The 19,138-nt window shown below is 38.7% G+C and overlaps 1 protein-coding gene across 1 annotated transcript in view; it reads left to right on the top strand.

Moving 5' to 3' along the window:
• Positions 1-19,138, top strand: part of bcas3 (BCAS3 microtubule associated cell migration factor) — a 281,126-nt gene that overhangs the window by 72,735 nt on the left and 189,253 nt on the right. The window contains exon 16 of the mRNA XM_026367844.1: positions 10,429-10,579. Within this exon, the coding sequence (XP_026223629.1) occupies positions 10,429-10,579 (151 nt within the window). The remainder of the gene's footprint in view (positions 1-10,428; positions 10,580-19,138) is intronic.

The raw sequence follows: 19,138 nt of genomic DNA, 5'->3' as shown, positions 1-19,138 counted from the left end.
GTGCAGAGGAGCGGAGGCAGCCAGCCCCTCTACTCCAGATAGAGAGAGAGAGAGACAGAGAGGAAAGGACTTGTAAAGCCTGAGTTGTTCTGCAAGGGTTTTGCCCTGATACAAATCTAACAACAGAGAGGGAGAGGGGTAATTTCTGTGGGATTTTTTATGAATGGTCACTTCCTCCAACTAAAACAACTTGCAGCCCTCCTTTAGAGTTTTTTTTAGGAAGCAATGTGGAAACTCCTCAGCTGAATATAGGCATCTCTTAGTTTATGTCTTGTAATTGTTCTGGCATTGTCTTTGTTTTTGTGTTTACAAAATATTGGAAAACATTTTCTTTCGTTGTCTTTTTTTTGTTTTAAATTGCAAAAACAAACAAACAAACAAACAAAAAACAATACACTGTTCCTATTAATCATGTATTTTATTGGACACATGTAATCCAGCATCACTTTAAAATCCTACTGTGCATACCTTGATAATTTCACCTACAAATGACTCGGCAGCAGGAAATAGGAAATGGCAAATAGCTTTCTAAAAGGAGCAGATGTTCTTTTAAAAGCATTTTTCCCCTCAACCTGCCGCATAGTCAAGAGGATTAGGCTTTGTACATTAGTCAGTACATGTGATTTAACAGTTGTGTTCCATCAAAGGTAAGCTAGTGTTAGCGGCTTGTATTTGTTGCAGGCTCCATCGGCAGGCTTCTCACTGTGGTCGGCAGAGGAGCCAGAGCCCAGCTCGGCTTGAGTCAATAAACTGAGAGCTCAGAGCAAAACCACACTGCAATCGAACAAGCTGTTTACTCTGAAAATTAGCCTTCCCCTGTACTTTTAGGGCTTTTAAAGCGACCAAAAATACACAGTGCGAGGAATATGTATCTTGGCCTGCGTTAGGGCTCCGCCAGAGACCTCTGTCCTTTTTATACAAAACCTAATAACTCAATCTCCACAACCGCTAAACCCTCTTATCACCGGGAGCTCGCCGCTGCACTCATCATTATTTGATTTGCAAAATTGTAAGGTAGAGATAAAGAAATAAAGCTGGCTTGCCATTACAAGCAGCACTTGCGGCTTCCAACTTATTGCCTACCATGTGAAAAGTGCTCTCAAAAGCCAAAGCCTCCCATTGTCACACAATCAATTGGAATTGTGGCCGTGTGTCAATCTCCTGTTTGTTTGTTTGTTTGTTTGTTTGTTTGTTTGTTTGTTTTCTATTTTCCTGCAGCTTAAAACCTTCACTTCAGAAGTGTTTGTCTTACATACGTTTTATGACTGAACAGATCACTGCAAGTTATACTGTGTTAATAATAATAATCTCTCACTCTCTCTCTCTCTCTCTCTCTCTCTCTCTCTATATATATATATATATATATATATATATATATATATATATATATATATATATATATATATATATATATGATAAAATAGGAGATAAAACATTAGTGTGAATAAATTAATAGTTAAATATAAAATAAAAGTTTTTTTAAATAAATATCCAAATACATCTACTGGATCATTTGTACTAGTAATGTGAGGCATGTGCCTACAATCCTGGAACAAAACCTGATCCACCTTTACTCTGAAGTTTCCACTACTACTATCATGTCTAAGTGTTTTTGACACGGCATTTATTTAGACTGGGACGCTGTCAGAACTCTGTCGTCTAAACTCGGATCAAAGCTGCCTCGCTATTGTTACTGGCTTTTAAAATAGAGCTTCAGACACAGCTGAACACAACTAGTAATGTCAATCACTCAACATTAGGTTGGGGTAATTTTTAAATGGAGAAATCAAATTTGTGCGTGTGTGTGCGCGTGTGTGTGAGAGAGACAGCGCTGTTTGTGTTTTTGGATGCAGTGTAGAACACAAAGGACTGTGGATGTTTGATTATTGATGCAGATGAAAGAAGACAAAGCTGCTGCGATAAAATACAATAAAATACCAACTACATTAAGGAAACTCTGCTGTAACATAACTCTACTGCTGAAATGTTCGGATCCTGTAGGAAATGTTGAGCTGTTTCACTTTGACTCATCATTTTCATTCACTTAAAAAGCCGGCGGAGGTCGGCTGCGACAGCAGTTCGGACATGTCACTATCTCCTCCCTGTCTCTCTTCTTGTTTCCTCTCCTGCAGATGATGCAGTAATAGAAGGAGAGGCATTTAGACCCAGGCAGTCAGCGTACCATTTAGCTTTAAACACTTTGATCTGTTCGTGGTCACACACACAGTCAAAGAAACTGAAACTGAAAGTGTCAGTTTTCACATTTAGTGGACATTTCGTGTTAAGTTAATTTTTTTTTCATCTCCTTTCTAAGAAATAGATCATATTGTGGCTGAATTACCACGTACACTTTGACAAGTGTTATTAACAGGTCCTTTTCTTTTTTTAATAAAATAATTCAACTTGATACACACTGCCCTGATAGCCATGACCTGGTCTCTTGGCCATTATTTATCAAAAAAGAAACACACTTAGTTATTTTCTGAAAAGATTTTTTTGTATCCTTTGATATAATTTTACTAATATTTCTCACACTTCTGTTGAATTAATAAAAAAAAAAAAAACATTTAAACTTAATGCATTAATTCTAATTTAATTATATATTTAATCAACTCAAGTCCAATTTTGGTCCAGTCCTAAATCATTTTCCACCACTTCTGGGATTAGGACTGAATTTTAAACTCAAAGTTTGCATCCTGTTTGTGCGGGATAACTTACAAAGACATGCTGCTGCTGCTCTTAACAGTCTGGAATATTTTTTCTTTTAACCTCCATCTTCTCATGATCAATTTTCACATTAGGCCATGCTAAAAAAAATTTCTTACATATTTTATTTATTAATATTTAATTTAATAAAAAGTTGCATAAAAACATCCCGTCTTTCTGCAATTCTCCCTTTCTCTCCTGCTCTCTAAATTGGTTTATAAATGTGCACGCTGTGCATGTGCGTTGCAATACATACTCCTTACTCTCTCGCTGTCACTCACACACACATACACACACACACACACACACAGACACACACACACACACACACACACTCTTCCATCCTCCTCCACCCTCTTTTGCTTTCCCAAACATCCAATCACTAGCCATAACCCGTCCCTCTTTACTGTGAGGTACTAGCCCCTTGACCCAAATCAGATGATGTCTGCACACACACACACACAAACAGTCTTGTACACACTCGTATAGACAGACACATATGGTTGGAGTGTGGGTGTCATCTGAGCCAGTGGACTTGCCTAACCCCCACCCCCCCAACTTGCGTTGCTGGCGACTCAGTCCTGTCTGATGAAGCCTTGTAAATACTGACATGCTGTAAACGTGTAGATCTGATTTCAGGGTGTGTGTGTTTGTGTGTATTTGTGTGTGTGTCCCTGCGAGCGTATGTGTGTGTGTGCTTTCATGTTTGCACCACTCTTTTCACCTGGATGTTTTCCCAATATTATCTTTGGTGATTTGTCTGAAATTTGCGCGTGTGTTTTTGGCATGTAGACGTGTTTCTGCTTCTGTGTAACTAGCGTTTTATTTTTCTATTTTTGTTGCTCTTAGCAGCTGCTGTTTTCTTTTAATTATTACACAGCAAAAACTATTTACCATATACAGCATGTTACACAAATTTTTTTTTATTTTTTTGCTCTTAACTTTTATGACGAAATGAGAACTTGTGTCCTGGGAATTTTTTTCTTTCTTTTTTCTCTGCTGTTGCTGTTGTCGAGCTCTCTGACATGAGAAATGTCAATAAAAGTACAAAACGTTGAAGAAATGTTCCCAAATAGGGCTGTTAATAAAAGCTCTCTGTTAGCCTGCGGTTTGGGAGCGGGGGACTGGGCAGGAAGCCATTTTCACACAGGCCTGCCTGACCTCGACTCTTAACTCCAACTGAAAATAGCAGACGAGCGAGTCTGCTGTACAGAGAGAAAGGGGGTCGATCCCTCAGCCACAGTGTTACCTGAGAGAGAGAGAAAGAAAAGGGAAAAAATGGAAGGGGGAGGATGGTGGGGGGGGGCATGTGATGGCTTTTCCACCGGTCTTCTGATTCCTTTGCGAAACAGTAAATCTTGTGAAGTTTATTTTCTTTGCAGCATCTGTGTTTTATAAGGGCTCTGTTAATTTGTTTTTACTCTGTCTAGTGGGGGATCACCGCTCCTTCATTTTTTTTCTTCGCCTTTTGTGTTTGCCCTCCCTGCTGTCCATCTCTTTCTCTTCTTCGGCCTTCTGTTTTTTTTTTTTTTTTTTTTTTTTTCACCCTCTCTCTCCTCCTCCTGTGGAAGTGAGTGTTTTAATAATGATACTTTAGGGAATTGGGATGGTAGAGCAGCTTTCATCCCCTGCACTGAACAGCTATGGCTCCACCCTCCCTCTTCTTCCTCTTCTTTCTTCTTCACCTCCTCTGCTTTAATCCCTCCCTCCTTTAACATATCTAAGGGAAACTTGAAAATCAAGGAGAATCAAGGAATGAGCTATAAAACAGGGATAGACTGATACCAGTTTACCAATACTGGACTGTTATTAATTTAATGTTAAATTTATAAGCATACACATATACAGAATAGTGCAGCTAATATGATATGATTTGATTAGTACATATACTGAAATTATGTTATTTTATTCATTAGTTTGACAGCTTTGTTAAAAGTCAGCATTTATCCCACATACAACTTTATCTAAGTGGTGTCATTTATTTGGAAAAAACACATTCATTTCACAACATAGTCTATAATCAGAGCCTGTGAGGATGCAGCTGCAATGCCAGGAGTGGGAGTTAAGTGTAAACCAGTGGGAAGTTGAGAAGTAGTGATGTGTGTTTCCAATTCTTCCACAGTTTGTATTAGTAACTGTCTTTAAAAGTTATTTTGCATCTGCCGGAGTGTCTTCATGGTTTAATGAGAGAATTGTTACCTTGCTTGTTGCCTCGTCCCAAACCGTTACAACCCAAAGAAAATACATAGCATCTGAGTTCCCATACATTTTAATAAAGCATAAATTTGGAGAATTTAACACTTGCCTTTATTATGGTTGGCATTCATATTATCCGTGTGAAAATAAACTATTTATAATGTACTAAAAAAAAGAGAGAAAAAGAGTTTTTATTTATTGTGTTACAAATTAAAGTGTCAAGCTAAAAATGAAGACTCTCGAGGGTTTAAAGTAGCTAATAAGCAAGAGTTGAGTGAGCTCACGGAATTTCATTCATTTAACTTAAACAACTTTAAGTCAGAATAACTCATGTTTACAAATTAGACAGTAGAAACTAGTCATCTTCTATAGAAAATCTGTAATGGAAACAAAAATGTTATGTTAATTAAAGAAATGTCAGTTTCAGGTATACTTATGCTAATGACAAGTTAGTTGGTTTTGAATCTCACAGGTTTCACCAGTAAAGACTTAAAACTGAAAAAAAAATGTTTCAACAAATGTCTTTTGGAGAAGGAAGACCTGATAGTGTTGCATGTAATGGACAATACATCCAATCTTATCACTATGTGAACCTAAGATCATAGGTATTAGACTGATAAACATCTCAGCACAATATTGTTTTTTATTAGTTTTTCTGTTCTAAAACATTTAATCACCTAAATTAGTTTCAAACATGTCAGAGTTGGGAATTTTTATCTCTTTTGTTTTTCAGTTAAAAACCCCTTTTGCTTGGGTATGTTCCTGTTGTTATAATTGTGAATTTTTTTGGTGAGGTTTTGCACCCTGATGTGAATTCTAAGGAACACATTTATCAGCCTGTGCAAAGTTTTTATTACAGTCAAGCTTTGGGATCTACTGTACATTCAGAAGGAGGTTTTATCTTTCAAGATGTTTTTATGGCCATGAAAATAGGATGTAAGCAAAAAGCATTAGTCTCAATGCAAAGTCTTCAAAAGCACAAAGCCTAGACAAAAACATGAACATATTCCTCTTTTGGGACATGTTTTCTTTTCTTCTGTATTCCACCTCGTTCTTCTCTACCCCTTCATCTCCCAGCTGCAATATCATCCTCAGGTCCAAGGTCTCTCCTAATTCCCAGAGCATCACTCAACATGTCACCTGCTTAACCTGCTGCGTCAACACTCTCTAACCCAGTTTCCCTCTAGCACCGCTTGCATCTTTTCTTTCCTGACTGAAATATCCTCTGGCAAAACCATTCAAATAAGACACAGCGTTTGTGTGGACACATGCAGTCTTTCAGAGCTTGTCCTTTCGCACGTCGGCTCCTCATTGGAAGCCGCCTTGCTTGTATTGGATGCAAATTGGGTATTAAAAGAGGGGAGAGAAACATGAGATAGCATGACGACTAAGGAGAGAGAAAGCGCGCGAAGGATTGAGAGAGGCTTAATGTGAGAAGAGAATGCAAATGTTGTTGAGGTAGGGAGGCACGGATGGACAGATGGACAGAGGAGAGCTGGATGGATGGTCAGATTAAGGGAGAAAGAGAGACAGGGGTCAGGTGACAGTGTGACTTTTTGGCAGGGTCAGAGCTTTTCTCTGAAAGATGGCAACGGAGCTGGATTTGCATTGATGGATCTTCTTTCCATGGGGATGTCATGTATCACTGCTCGGGCACATCACGCCCCGGTCATTAATCAAATCATGGCCTACGTCTAGAACGATCAGTCGGCCAGACAGTTCTCATCTGTCTCACTCTCTCTCTTTTTCTTTCTAATAGCATGGCTCAACTTTTTTCTTCTGTGGTTTCCTGCCTACCTTTTCTTCTGCACAGGCCTTGTCTTTTAATATGCTAAGTTACAAAGTTACATCTACAGAGGTCATTAAAAATTTCATTATTTAATTTAAACCAATCCTGCAACACTGGTAGTGGTACTACAAGCAGTCGGTTCAAGTAGCGTTATAGTATTAGAACTGGTGGTGTTCATTTAATAGTATCCGATTGTAAATGTTAAATATTTAAATCATAAATCCATTCTAATTCTAGTTTAATATGCATACACGCTTTTTTGTATTTATTGTTTTGTTTTATACATTACAATCTCTGTGAAATTGTGGACATGTGCACAGGCTGTCAGCAATAAGTGGATGTAGACACACCCTTAATCAGTTGTTTGCATATGTGTGCTCCAGCACTCTGTCTATGAAAATAACAGCAAAGAAGTGCAATTTTATTGAATTGCACTGGCCTGTCTTTCAACAGCTTCATCCATACCTGCAACCATCACTGACATTAGTCTATGCACATGTCATCAGCAGTTGTGTCATTATCATCATTTGATTAGTCGGTTATACCATGAAAACCCTTTGTCCACAATAAGACATAACATGAAAAAAAAAAAGTCAAATTAGCTTTTTGATGCATATGTTCAAATACATTAAATACATTAACTTGCAGACTGAAGCTGCAATGTAGTGTAATGTCACACATACTATAGAAGTTTGTAGTGAAAAAGTTGAAGTATCACTTTATGTAGAGGAAATAGTTTTGTACATGCTATTTATAGGTCTGGTCCTAGGAGACCATGCATACACTTTCATCGGTTGCTTCTATTGATCTTTTAAGGTTAACTCAAAAATCTCCTTTAACTTGTTCTTAGTCACTGCGACCTAAAGGACAATGGTGCTAATTTTCTATATTTTACTTGCCTACAAATTCCATAATTTGTTGTTGGCTTTAATATTTTTATGGGAGTTGTTGACAATAATAAAAATTTGGAAAATTTGTACCAACCTTATTCTTTAAGTTATGTTATATCTAATATATCAATGGGTGCTTTATTTGACTAAATGACACAAAAAGAGGATAGAAAATCAGAAATCTATCTGTGTTATGGAATCAGGGAGACAGACACAGAAGTCAGAGAATGTGATTTGCACCGTATATTTTCCAGGGCAGCTGTCCAGCTGTAGCTTTCCAACTACTATAAAAACACCACCAAACACGTTACCTTTTTGTAGGTAGACTTCATTGATTAAAGTCAGTATTGTGGTGCGTGATGTTCAACATGTTCCACACTAACTCTTGTTGGGTGTTTTGTCTGTCTGTCTGTCTGTCTGGGGGATATGACAGTTCAGGACCCCTTTAGCTTGAAGTGAGTAGCAGTATGGCTTGACAGTTTAGTCAACAGTGATCATTACCCCCCTGTCTCAGTGAGGCGGCACCTGTTGTGCAAAAAGACTTATTGCTGATGACAAATCACACCAATGAGCAAATGTGAAATATTTGTTTAGGGTGAGGAAGCTCAATTCATCGTCATCCCCCATCCCAAACCAATACCCTACACTTCCCTCTTAACTGAAGCACCATTATGGCTTTTCAAGCTGCTTCCTGTACAGATTTTATTTTTTTCATTCGACCCCTCCCCTCAACACAAAAGGTGGCTGCCCTGGGTTCTTGGGGTGTAGCCCTTTTGAAATGTAAAGGGCTTTCAGGAGCCTGCCTTAGTACAGACCTCTGTTAGTCTGACCAAGACAGGAGCAGGAGCAAATGAAGCACAGGTTTGTGTAATGGTCTCCTCTCCCCCTCAGTAGGTCACGCAGCATTGTTGGCCAGCGGAGGTCTAAAAGACAGACCACAAAGCGGAGGTTTGGCAGGACTAATGAAACTCAGAGCTACACGTTAATGATCTAAAAGACTGGACCAAAACACTCAGCAGTCCCTTTCCGCTCTCATTCAGCCTCCTCTTGATCGCTCCTTCCAAATAATGACAAGGCACTCTCCTCCTCTACCTTTATTATAACCTTTGATGTCCGCCTTGTTTTCTTTGTCTCACATCCCCCCTCTTTCCTTTTCATTCCTTTGTGTTACGCGGCTGTCACTCATCTATTATGGCAACAAATGGAACAAGGAAAACATTCAATGAGGCTATTGTGGTCACCCACAGGTTTGCTCTTTATTTCTTTTGAAAGCACTTGAACTTGGAATTTTCTTTGGGTTGCCCATTCAATCAGCAGGATACACTTTTTTGTTGTCACTATTGTCATAGGATTATAAACATATTTGTTTTGTAATCCACATTGTAACTTCCCATAGTGGAATGTTTCCATGTAACTGTTCATATGTGACTGTTTCTTTTCTCTGTTCTATTGAAGGGGTCACCTTACCAAAACATGTTGTTACACTTAGCTATACTGGTCTATAGCCGTGCACAGTTTTTACTTTGATTTTACTAGGTTAAGAAATAAAGGGTACAAAAACAATGGAGGTAAAACAGATGTGCTGATCTGAAAACAGTTCATAGGGAGGCATTTTAGGCTAAAATGGATGCAGACATCATAGAAGTAAAAATCTCCAATCCTGGGCGAGTAAAAGCAAAAATGATTTACATAGTCTTCTTTAATGCATGAGGACCGAATGTTTAAAACAGAGCAAGATTTTTTATGTCAAAGTCCTGCATTCTGGTTCACGTAGAGGAATGCGCTGTCCACTATGTTGGAACTGGGTGAGAACATTTAAGTCAATGCGAATGAGAGTGAAAGTGGACAAAAAGTCAGCTGTAGTTCTTAACGAAGTTTTCAGAATGTAACTTCAGGTAAATGCAAGAACATTCTGTGCATCTATGTATGTTTTAGTTTTCTGGTCTTCATTTGCCTTTAATATATATTTCTTAGTGACCTTTCAACCCAGAAACAGTTAGTCAGAATTTCATCAGCTCATACTAGCTAATCGTGATCACTGTATACTAGTCCATGCTACAGCCATTCATTTAAGGCCCAACAGGTTTATTGTATTAATTTATATTATTTTTTTAGTAGATTTAATTAGATGTATATACAAATTACTGTTATAGTTTTCTTCATTTTCCATTCCACAATCCACATTTCAATTTAAATTCAATTTAAAGTAAATTTTTTGTTTTATTTGCCCAAACTTGGGCACTGGATTTAACTGGATTTAACTTGCACACAGAGATAAACCCAGACTGACATGTAAAGCAAATTGTCTCGCAATGTGTCCAGTAAAATGGAAACTTGTTGTATATGATAAGTCGTCAGTACTGTAGCTGGTGGCCTGTTGATTAGCCTTGATTAATAGACTCCCAGGCATTACAGGTTTGAGCAAGAGAGAGTTTGTAGTAATGTAGCTTCTTGAATTGGTTGTTTCCAATCAATCCAAAGAAGGCCTTGAGCCCCGGTTTGTGTGTGAGGGGTGGGAGCAAAAAATCCAGTGCACAAGGATTTTCTAAAAGGTTTGTATTTTTTCTTTAAGAAAAAGGTGTTTCTTTTCCCTGAATAATATTAATAGTCTCTTCTTGTGCTTTGCTGTATGCCTGCTCTGCAATTTCATATGAATTTCCGATACCTTTTTTATATTTAATTGCAAGCGAGCAATGTTGAGAATTAGCATCTGGAAAAAAACACAGAACTCAAAAAGGTACAACTGAGCAATGAAAAATGTAAAAGTATTTACAATGTAATTATCAGTATTTTGTGACTATTACCTGGGTAATAATGGCGTGTGTATGTGTGTCTGTGTTTTTCTAGCCAAGCTGAGCAACCAGGATTCATACAGCAATTTCACCAACAACAACATGGGGAACCCGCGGCTGTCCCCGCTGCCCAGCCTCACTGTGGTGCTGCCTCTGGCTCAGATCAAACAGCCCATGACTCTGGGTACCATCACTAAACGCACTGGGTAGGCGACAGACAGACACATACACACACACACACACACCCACACACACACACTCCTGCCTGAATTATCCACAGGAACTCCAGCTTATGTAGCACATGTTATTCAGCTACAGTGTTATATAAACCCATTACTTTTATTTTTATACAGATATAAAGACAGATTTACTGCAAGACATACAATATAGTTTGCTTATACACATGTACATATCATCCACAGGTGGGTTACAACTCATGAAGATACGTTGTTGTCCTTGAACACTGTAGTTACAGTAATAACAGACAAAAAAATATTAACTCCAGTTGTCATGGCCTTTATAAGCAGATAATTTGCTTATTTGTCATAGAGAGTAAGAAATAACTAATTTAACATTAAAGATAAGTGAAATAAATGTGCCAATGTATATTATAAACATTTATTACATTATTAACATTTGATATTTAATGTGTCTACTGACTTGTGTTGTTTGTCATTAGGAGTTTTTGACAAGTATATTAGTAAATGTCTACATATATTAAATTGAATAGAAAGTCCAGTAAAGACAACAATAGCTTCATTACCACAGTATCAGGTTTGTTCAATGAAATTAAATCCCCTACCTCTGGGATTGCTCTCTACAGTTGCATTTAGCCTACGCTACCTTTTATTTTCTACATAAAGAACTTCTACTTTAAAAACTATTTTTATATGTATTGATAGTTTAAAGTCACTAATGCCATTTTCAAGTAGTGACTTTTCCAATCACAAAGCACCAGTATACAACTAAAACTTTAAAATGGATTATCTCCAGAGTGGTTGGTATAAAAGGGTTAATATCAGCCTTACAGGCTTTCTTGAATTTACATTTTGGCTATGGTCAAGTGAAATTTAAGGCATACTAAAATTAAATCAATGTGTGATTCGCTGTCTTTCTCCATTAATCATGCTGTAAAAACACTGTTGTGTCAGCAGTAGCCTTGTGCAGGCCAAAGCTTTTCCTCTCACACATCCAGCTGATGCTCATGGACTTTTGTCTCAGGCCACCACTTTTTTTGCATAGAGTAACGAAGCACAGCACACATGCGAACTGATTCTAAGGCTGTTTTCAAAGCAGCAAAAACACATAATGTGTTGCAAAAGAAAACCCTCATAAAACCCTTACAATAAACGGAAATCACTTTCAGGTCATATTAAATGCACTCATAGCTTTGAGCATGAAAACATCCACTTTAAAAGTATGTGCTCTTCTCTCATGCACTTCTGCCCTCCTTTTAATTTTCTATCTTGACCTTCATCGTGCATTGAAATGATGTAGTTTTAAGACCAAGAGCAACTAGGCCTTTGCTAAATGCATTTACATACAGTACAGGTGGCTCCATAAATATAGGCAGATTTTAATAATTTCATTTAAATGTAATTTTCATGCCCTGTTTGAATGGGAAATGCTATAATGATTCAAACAGACGGCCAGGGGTTTATTTCCCCATGATATCTGATAAGTGAGCCTTGAGGATGAAAACATAGACCTGATCCTGTGGTCAGTGTAAACAACATCAGGCCATTTTCCAAATCATTAAGATGACTTGCAAAGTTCATTTGGTTTGTAAAATGTGTGATTGCTTATGGCTATACTGTGGTGTGCTGCTTTGGTATATTTATGATGATGTACTGGTACTGGTGGTTTGCATTTGGTTTTGCAGTTGTAATATTTAACGTCCTACAATCTAGGGGGACTCTTAAAATAGTTCTGATGGGTTTTAATTTAAGGCCTTAACTGTACAGGATTTTATTTTCACTGTCAGCCTTTAGGTCACTTCAAGTAACATATCCATCAGAGTATTTTATGCTGTTGTAGAGTTTGTAAATTAGCAATAGTTAATGCCTTTTTTCTTTCAAACTTCATTGATTACAAGCCATCTTTCTGGATATCCACTAAGGTTTTTGCAGATTCAGAACAGAGCAAAAAAAACATACTTTCCAGTTCTGTTTCCTTAAAAAGGACTTACAGCCTATTCCTACTAGATTATTAATTGTTATTTAGAACAATCAGCATAAAGGAATTAAGGCTCCGTAATTGTCTGTGTTTTTGTTATTGTCCACAAATACCCTAAAATAAATAAAGAATATATCACAGGATAATGCAGTATTCTGCATTTGAACCTCAAGACAAACTTCCAAAATGACTATGGCGAAAAAAATCTCCCTAGACCCAGATGTATTGACATGCATTCCTTTTTGGGGATCAGCCACAATATTAACGACACTTCATGGTTTTAATTCCATGGTGCTCAGGGTTTAAGCTGACACTTTGTGTATGAATTTTACAAATACTTCACATAGTTCACCTGTGATAGCAGGTCATAAATCGGATAGCTGTGTTAGCTCTGTAAAACAATATCCGGCCTGGTAGGCTGCCTTAGCACTCCTTCATCCACCCATCCACTTCAGAGGAGGTGTCAGTATTAATGCAACAGGACATGCAGCTGTGCGGCCTGCTCCTGTGTGCACACGGCTGCACCAATACACTAAAAAAACACACGGTCACACACAGATTGGGTGAGGCTGCAGGTTTGGCCCCTAGAGTGGGGGGTGATATCATATGCTTTCACGCTGTACTTGCACAGGACTACCAAGGCACCATCTGTCTGACTGTGCAGCCAGTCTTTTCATATATACTGTATATATATATATATATGTGTGTGTGCGTGTGGTGTGTGTGTGTCTGTGTAACAGAGAGAGAGAGAGGAGCATCCGGCAGCTGTATTTACACCTGTATGAGCAGATCGCTGTTGGCAGAACAGCAGAGGAACACACCAGCTGCTTAACCTACATTCTCTACCAGGCTGTCTGTTTGTGCACTGTGCCATGACACACACAGACACACACAACTCCACACACATTGTACTGTGCGCTCACACTGATGGAGTGTTTACCACATTTGTGTGACCAGGCCAAGTGCAGGCATATTGTCATAGACTCTGGCTTCAGACTCCTCCAAGTTTTAACATCAAAGAAAACCTCAAAAAGTTCATGCAGAGCCTCCTGCCCTTTTAATTTAATTTTTGGTGTTTTCCCCCCTGTCAGAACAGGGAGGTATAGTCGGATGTGGCTCAGTTTCCTCCTGATAACCCCCGCCTCTCCTCCAGATGAATGCAGGTCGAGGAGTGGAGGAGCCTAGCCAAGCTTCTGCTAGTCTTCAAAGTCTCCTGGGAGTCCTGAACATGAAAAGGAGTATCATTTTTGACCAGCTTCATGCTTCCTGTCTGCTAAATTTGGCAAAGTGTTGGACCCAGATTAATTAAAGAAGAAAAATACATTGGCCACAAAATCAAAAGGGTTCTTTTTGATGAACTGTCCAGACTTAATCTGTCAAATAGATTAAAAGAGTTCTATAGGGATAGATTTAACTTGTCAAAATGCCTGTTGGTGTCAAATTTGGGATTTGCAAGCAGACAAGCTATTGCACACTTATCCCCATCTACACACCGTCAGATTTTTACACAGACAAATGAAAATCCCAATAGAAATCACACACAAAACAAAACCACCCTTTACCAAATCTCACTGATGAAATGTTCAAGTAAATGCAGATAGAGTGCAGGCGTGGTAATGACACAGACAGCAGTGAGAGACTGTGAGACCCTGTGACCTGCCACAGATGTGCCCTCAGATTACTGTAATACGTATGTAAGAGCCAGCCAAATGTGCGAGCCATTGTCTTACAGATCCTCGTTGAGACCAGAGCTAGAAAGGGGCTTTAAGAATGAAATGCCCAGCATCACATGGCAGCAAGACTAAACCGTTTGCGCAAATCACCTCACTTCCCTCCTTTTTTAATGGCCCATGCGGAGCAACTATTAGGGCCAAAGGGTTAAGCGATGAATGTGTGAACGATTATTCTCCCAGAGTGGGGTCGTAGCCCTTACAGGTCGATTACGATTCTCTCTCTCTCTCTCTCTCTCTCTCTCTCTCTCTGAGTCTGAGTGAATGGTGAGTGAGTGGAAGGAGTGGTGAAGCGACCGCTTGAGCGCGAGTGAGTCTCCCTCTTTTTTTTTTTCTTCATTTTTTGTTTTTGTTGTTACTTTTCTTTAGTTGAGGTTGCTTTGGTGGGTTGTAAGTTTTTAGTGGGTAAGTGGGTTTAGTTTGGTAGCGTGGCTACCAGCTTGATCTGGAATTATGCCCATCTTAACTGTTGGCACAGAGTTTGAGAAGCTGACATGCCAGCACGCAGTTAAACTTGTGCTGGCTGTCAACTGCTTGGTGGAGAAGGCCAGTTTGGCGATTGGAATCGAGTGTTGTCATTCATGATACTTTCACTCTGGTTCTGGTTAGTCCAGCCAAAAGGATAACCATTTCTAATGCCCTCCTGTTCATTAAAAATGAAGCTTTGGCTAAAGAGCTTTCCAGGTTTGGACAGCTGGTGTCCCTGATAAAAATGGTTTCTCTGGGTTGTAAGTCTCCTTTACTGAAACATGTTGTGTATCACCAAAGACAGGTGTACATGTTATTAAAGGACAACACGTCTGATCTGAATTTGTCTTGTAATTTTAAAATAGATGGATTCGGTTACATGGTTTTCACTTCCTGCCCAGAAAGATTATCTCCTGAGCAGACTGATGATCAGGCAGTCAGGTCTGTCGCTGGGCATATTGACGCAGGCCTTGGTGGAGTCGCAAATGAGACCAGCCCTGGTAGGGCTTCTGCAGGCATGGGTGCAGCTGCCAATGAGAGCGGTGATTCCCCTGCAGATATTAGATGCGGGAGGCCACTTGAGAATGGTGAGGAACAGAAAAAACACGATGGCAAACAGGCTGAAACAACAGAGTCACAAACACAAAATGAACAAAGTCAGAATGAAAGCAGACAGACACAAGCAGTTAAGAAAACTGAAAAACTGAAAACTCAATATGACAAAGATGATGTCATATGTCACATGATAAAGTAATAGATGTAAGGTCTTAAACCTTACACTGTAAATTGCCTTGAGATAACTTCTGTTGTAAATTGACGCTATACAAATAAAACTGAATTGAATTCAATTGAAATTGAACATGATAAGTTGTTAAAAATGTCAAAGAAAAGGAAAAACTCAGGGGCTTTGAAGAGTTGTGCTCTTTCAAAGCAAGAAAATGTATAAGCAGATAAATGTTTATTAGAGTGCTACAGTGAGTTTTTGTCCACACAGGAAGAAGGACACAAGGGTTAATCTTGGCTAAAGGTGAAAGTTGAAAATGATTTCCCAGACTTTTGCTGACTCAGCAACACCCCTCACTAAAAGCTCAGGAGTTTTAGGAGATGAATGGCTCACAGACCAGGAGATTTATCGCCACAGAAAACTGATTATTAAAGTAAAGGCGCAGTTTCTTGAAGATGATGTTTAGTTTTTGATTGTTTTTTGTCTCAGTCCCTCTCTTCCTGGTTGTGTTTGTGATTGTTTCTCCTTTTACCTCATCTCTCTCCATATTTCAAAATAGGCACTTTACATTTGAATGGAGCAATAAATAATGTTAAAAGAACAGGAGCATTGTGAGTGATTATTGGGCTCTGTAATGAAGGGGCAGGTTGTTTTAAGACATGTGTTGATGTAAATTAGATGCGGATGCGTTTTCATTTATTTATTTTTTATTTCTTTCTCTGCCACATGTTCACAAGCAATATGATTTTTGTACAGTGCGTTGAGAATAAAGGTGTTTTAAATTTCAAATTAAATTCTCTCTCTATCTGAACCATAATGCAGCTCATGTGGAATAGTTGATGAAAATAGAAAAATGTCTTCTTGGACAGTTGTGTGAGCTAGATTTTGGTGGCCAAACTTTAAAGTCAGTATGTCAAGGATTAACTGATTTTGGTAGTCAGAGGTCAGTGTCCCATAACACTAATGTATGTTCCATTCTTGTCAATGCTATATTTCATAAACACCTTGAAGGAATGCACACCAGCACCCCCTTGGATTCATGCATAAACTTATTTGAATATGAATCTGTAAACTAACGATAATGTGTAAACTACAATGTCACTTGTTAGCGGAGGCATACAACCACAATGTAATGTAATTCTAGTTTGAAGGGATACTGTTGATTCAGACAGTTAATATAGTGAGAAAACAGAATGTCATAAAGTTGTAGGTACAGAAGGTTAGGTGTTGCTAGCAGTATTTAAAAAGAGAGTTGAATGGAAGTAGTCAACAATAAAAACTCATGGCATATAGACATGGATGTCATTATACAATGTAACCAGTAAATTGAGTTCCAATAACATCACACAACATCAGACAATACTTGAAATTCATTCAAATGATGCTCAACTCTTAACATATTAATTAGATTAGGCAATGCCAGAAACATGTATTCCCTGTAGGTCAAAATCTCAAAAATGTCTTTTAATATTCACCGTAGAGTAATTCCATTCCAGATTTGGCTGCAAGAACATTAAAACGATCCCAAGCAAAAGTGTTCTGTTCAGTGGTGCCACAATGGTGGAAAGAGCTACCTGTAGCTACTCTACTTGCTCAGCTTTACTCACAATATATAAAAAAAAAAAAACTCATCCACAAATAAGATTAAAATAAACAAACTTTCTTTCTCCCCTATGTAACACTTTGCTTCAAATGTCTTTTCCCTGATGATGTAAATTACTACTGTGTCAATTTTCATGTTCTTTTTCTGTGTATGTGATCATACTGCACTTTCCTGAAAATGATTAATATGAAGAAACAACAACTTTTGACTAAATGGAATACTTATCAAACTTTCTTCCCATTAGTCTGGTAGTCAACAACAGTAAATTCTACCTACAATAAGTTCTAGGAAGGAGAAATTCAAAGTGGCATGTTGTAAACCCTAAAGCCTGTTTGGCCTTTGAGCCCACCATGGAGATCTTACCCGCTTCATACATCACTCTCCTATTGGTGTCCATCCATTTACCCAGCGGGAGGCCCAGGGTGGGGGCTCAGCAGGTCTCGTAGGCTCAGAGGAGAGTAGATGGTAGAGACCGTCCACCCTTCACTGTAGGTCCTTGATAAGTGGACGTTTACCAGGGGCCTCCATTAAACCAACCAACATGTTCATTTGTCAACTTGTGCTCCAGCAGTAAGACATTCCAGTGCAAATTGTTGGTCCCTGTCTCATGAAGGAACATTTTCCTACACATTCATAAACCAAGTTTAATTGGAGACTTTGCAGTATCATTGGGAGAGCCTGGGCGGATGTGGTGAAAGTGATAAAATAAAGAAGTGCTGCAGAGTGCTTTGGTTGGCCAGAGATTCTGTTTTTCATGACTGGGGGAGGTTGGCTGGGGGGGACAGAGTTCAGTCTCATCGGACCTTTATTGCTGTAGGGAAAAGGCTTATTTACTGTAAACTGTTTATGGAGCTCTGTCACTATCTCTGGACATGCAGAATAAACACAGGAACACACTCCCACTCCTAATGTCTTGTAAACACCAGAAACATGCACAGACTGACAGATAGAAATACACCCTGAAAAAGGCATTACTCTGGATGGCTCTTGAGCTCACACACACACACACACGCACAGTGTACTTGTTAACATAATCAAAGTAAATACACAATTGCCCACGCCCTCACTTCCAAACATGCGTGCACATTCACAAGACAATGCAAAGTCATAAATACACACTTGTGCTAAAAAAAAAAAAATCACATGCAAACACAAAACTTCTTGTCTCAACAATGCCTGAGTGCTGTTAGTTTTATTGGTGTCCCCAGTTGTTATAAAAACTGGATAAACTCTTCATACTCTTTCTCAATCTCAGCAATCAGAACTGTTTCCCTTCCACTGTTTTTCTGTCATATTTACATGGTTGGATTCAGACTGACATGTTTCTGCACATGCACCCATTCCTTTTAGAGTTTTAGAAAAAATGACAAATGTCTAAAGAAAAAAAAAAAGTCTGCGGACAAGCTGCATTTGCCAAATATATGGTATCACACTTTACAGAGCAGCTTGAGCAGATGAATCATCAATCCATCCCAAAGGTTTTCAAATCCATCTTAGCACACAGACATTCTGTTTCCTGCCTAATGTGTGTTGTGCACTTAAACAGACATGTCAGAACCTATGTAATGTGAAGAGTGTGTTTGCTCAAGTCTGCTAGTTTAATAATGGTTTTTCCGTCTATCTCTGAATCCCTCCCCCACCCCCCACCTTCATGAAGACCCTACCTCTTTGGGGCGGGATGTTTTACCATTAAAACTCCATGGTGAGTTTTGCTTCTCCCCTCCTTGGCTCCGTCGGCAGCATGCAAGTGTATATCCCGCCTAGCACACTGCCTCCTTTACCACTCATTTGTCTCCTGGTATATTTTTAACACATTCCGCAAACATTCCGTTTGTCATTCCTCAGGGGAAACAGTCCCAAAGAGGAATGTTTCTTATTTTCCCATCATTTTTATTTCAGACCGTTCAGTTTAAGGTTTTGAATATTTGCCATTAGAATGATTAAACCGTACTGAAGTGAGTGACTTCTGATGGTTTTGATAGTTAAATACAGTATGCATACAGTATATCTTGTATTACAAGTTATGGTTTAGCATTTTGAGCGGACATGTAGGCGTTTAGTGCAT

The sequence above is a fragment of the Anabas testudineus genome, chromosome 13 (genome assembly GCF_900324465.2).
Source record: "Anabas testudineus chromosome 13, fAnaTes1.2, whole genome shotgun sequence".
NCBI classification, from domain to species: domain Eukaryota; kingdom Metazoa; phylum Chordata; class Actinopteri; order Anabantiformes; family Anabantidae; genus Anabas; species Anabas testudineus.
This window is presented reverse-complemented; position numbering and strand designations above follow the sequence as displayed.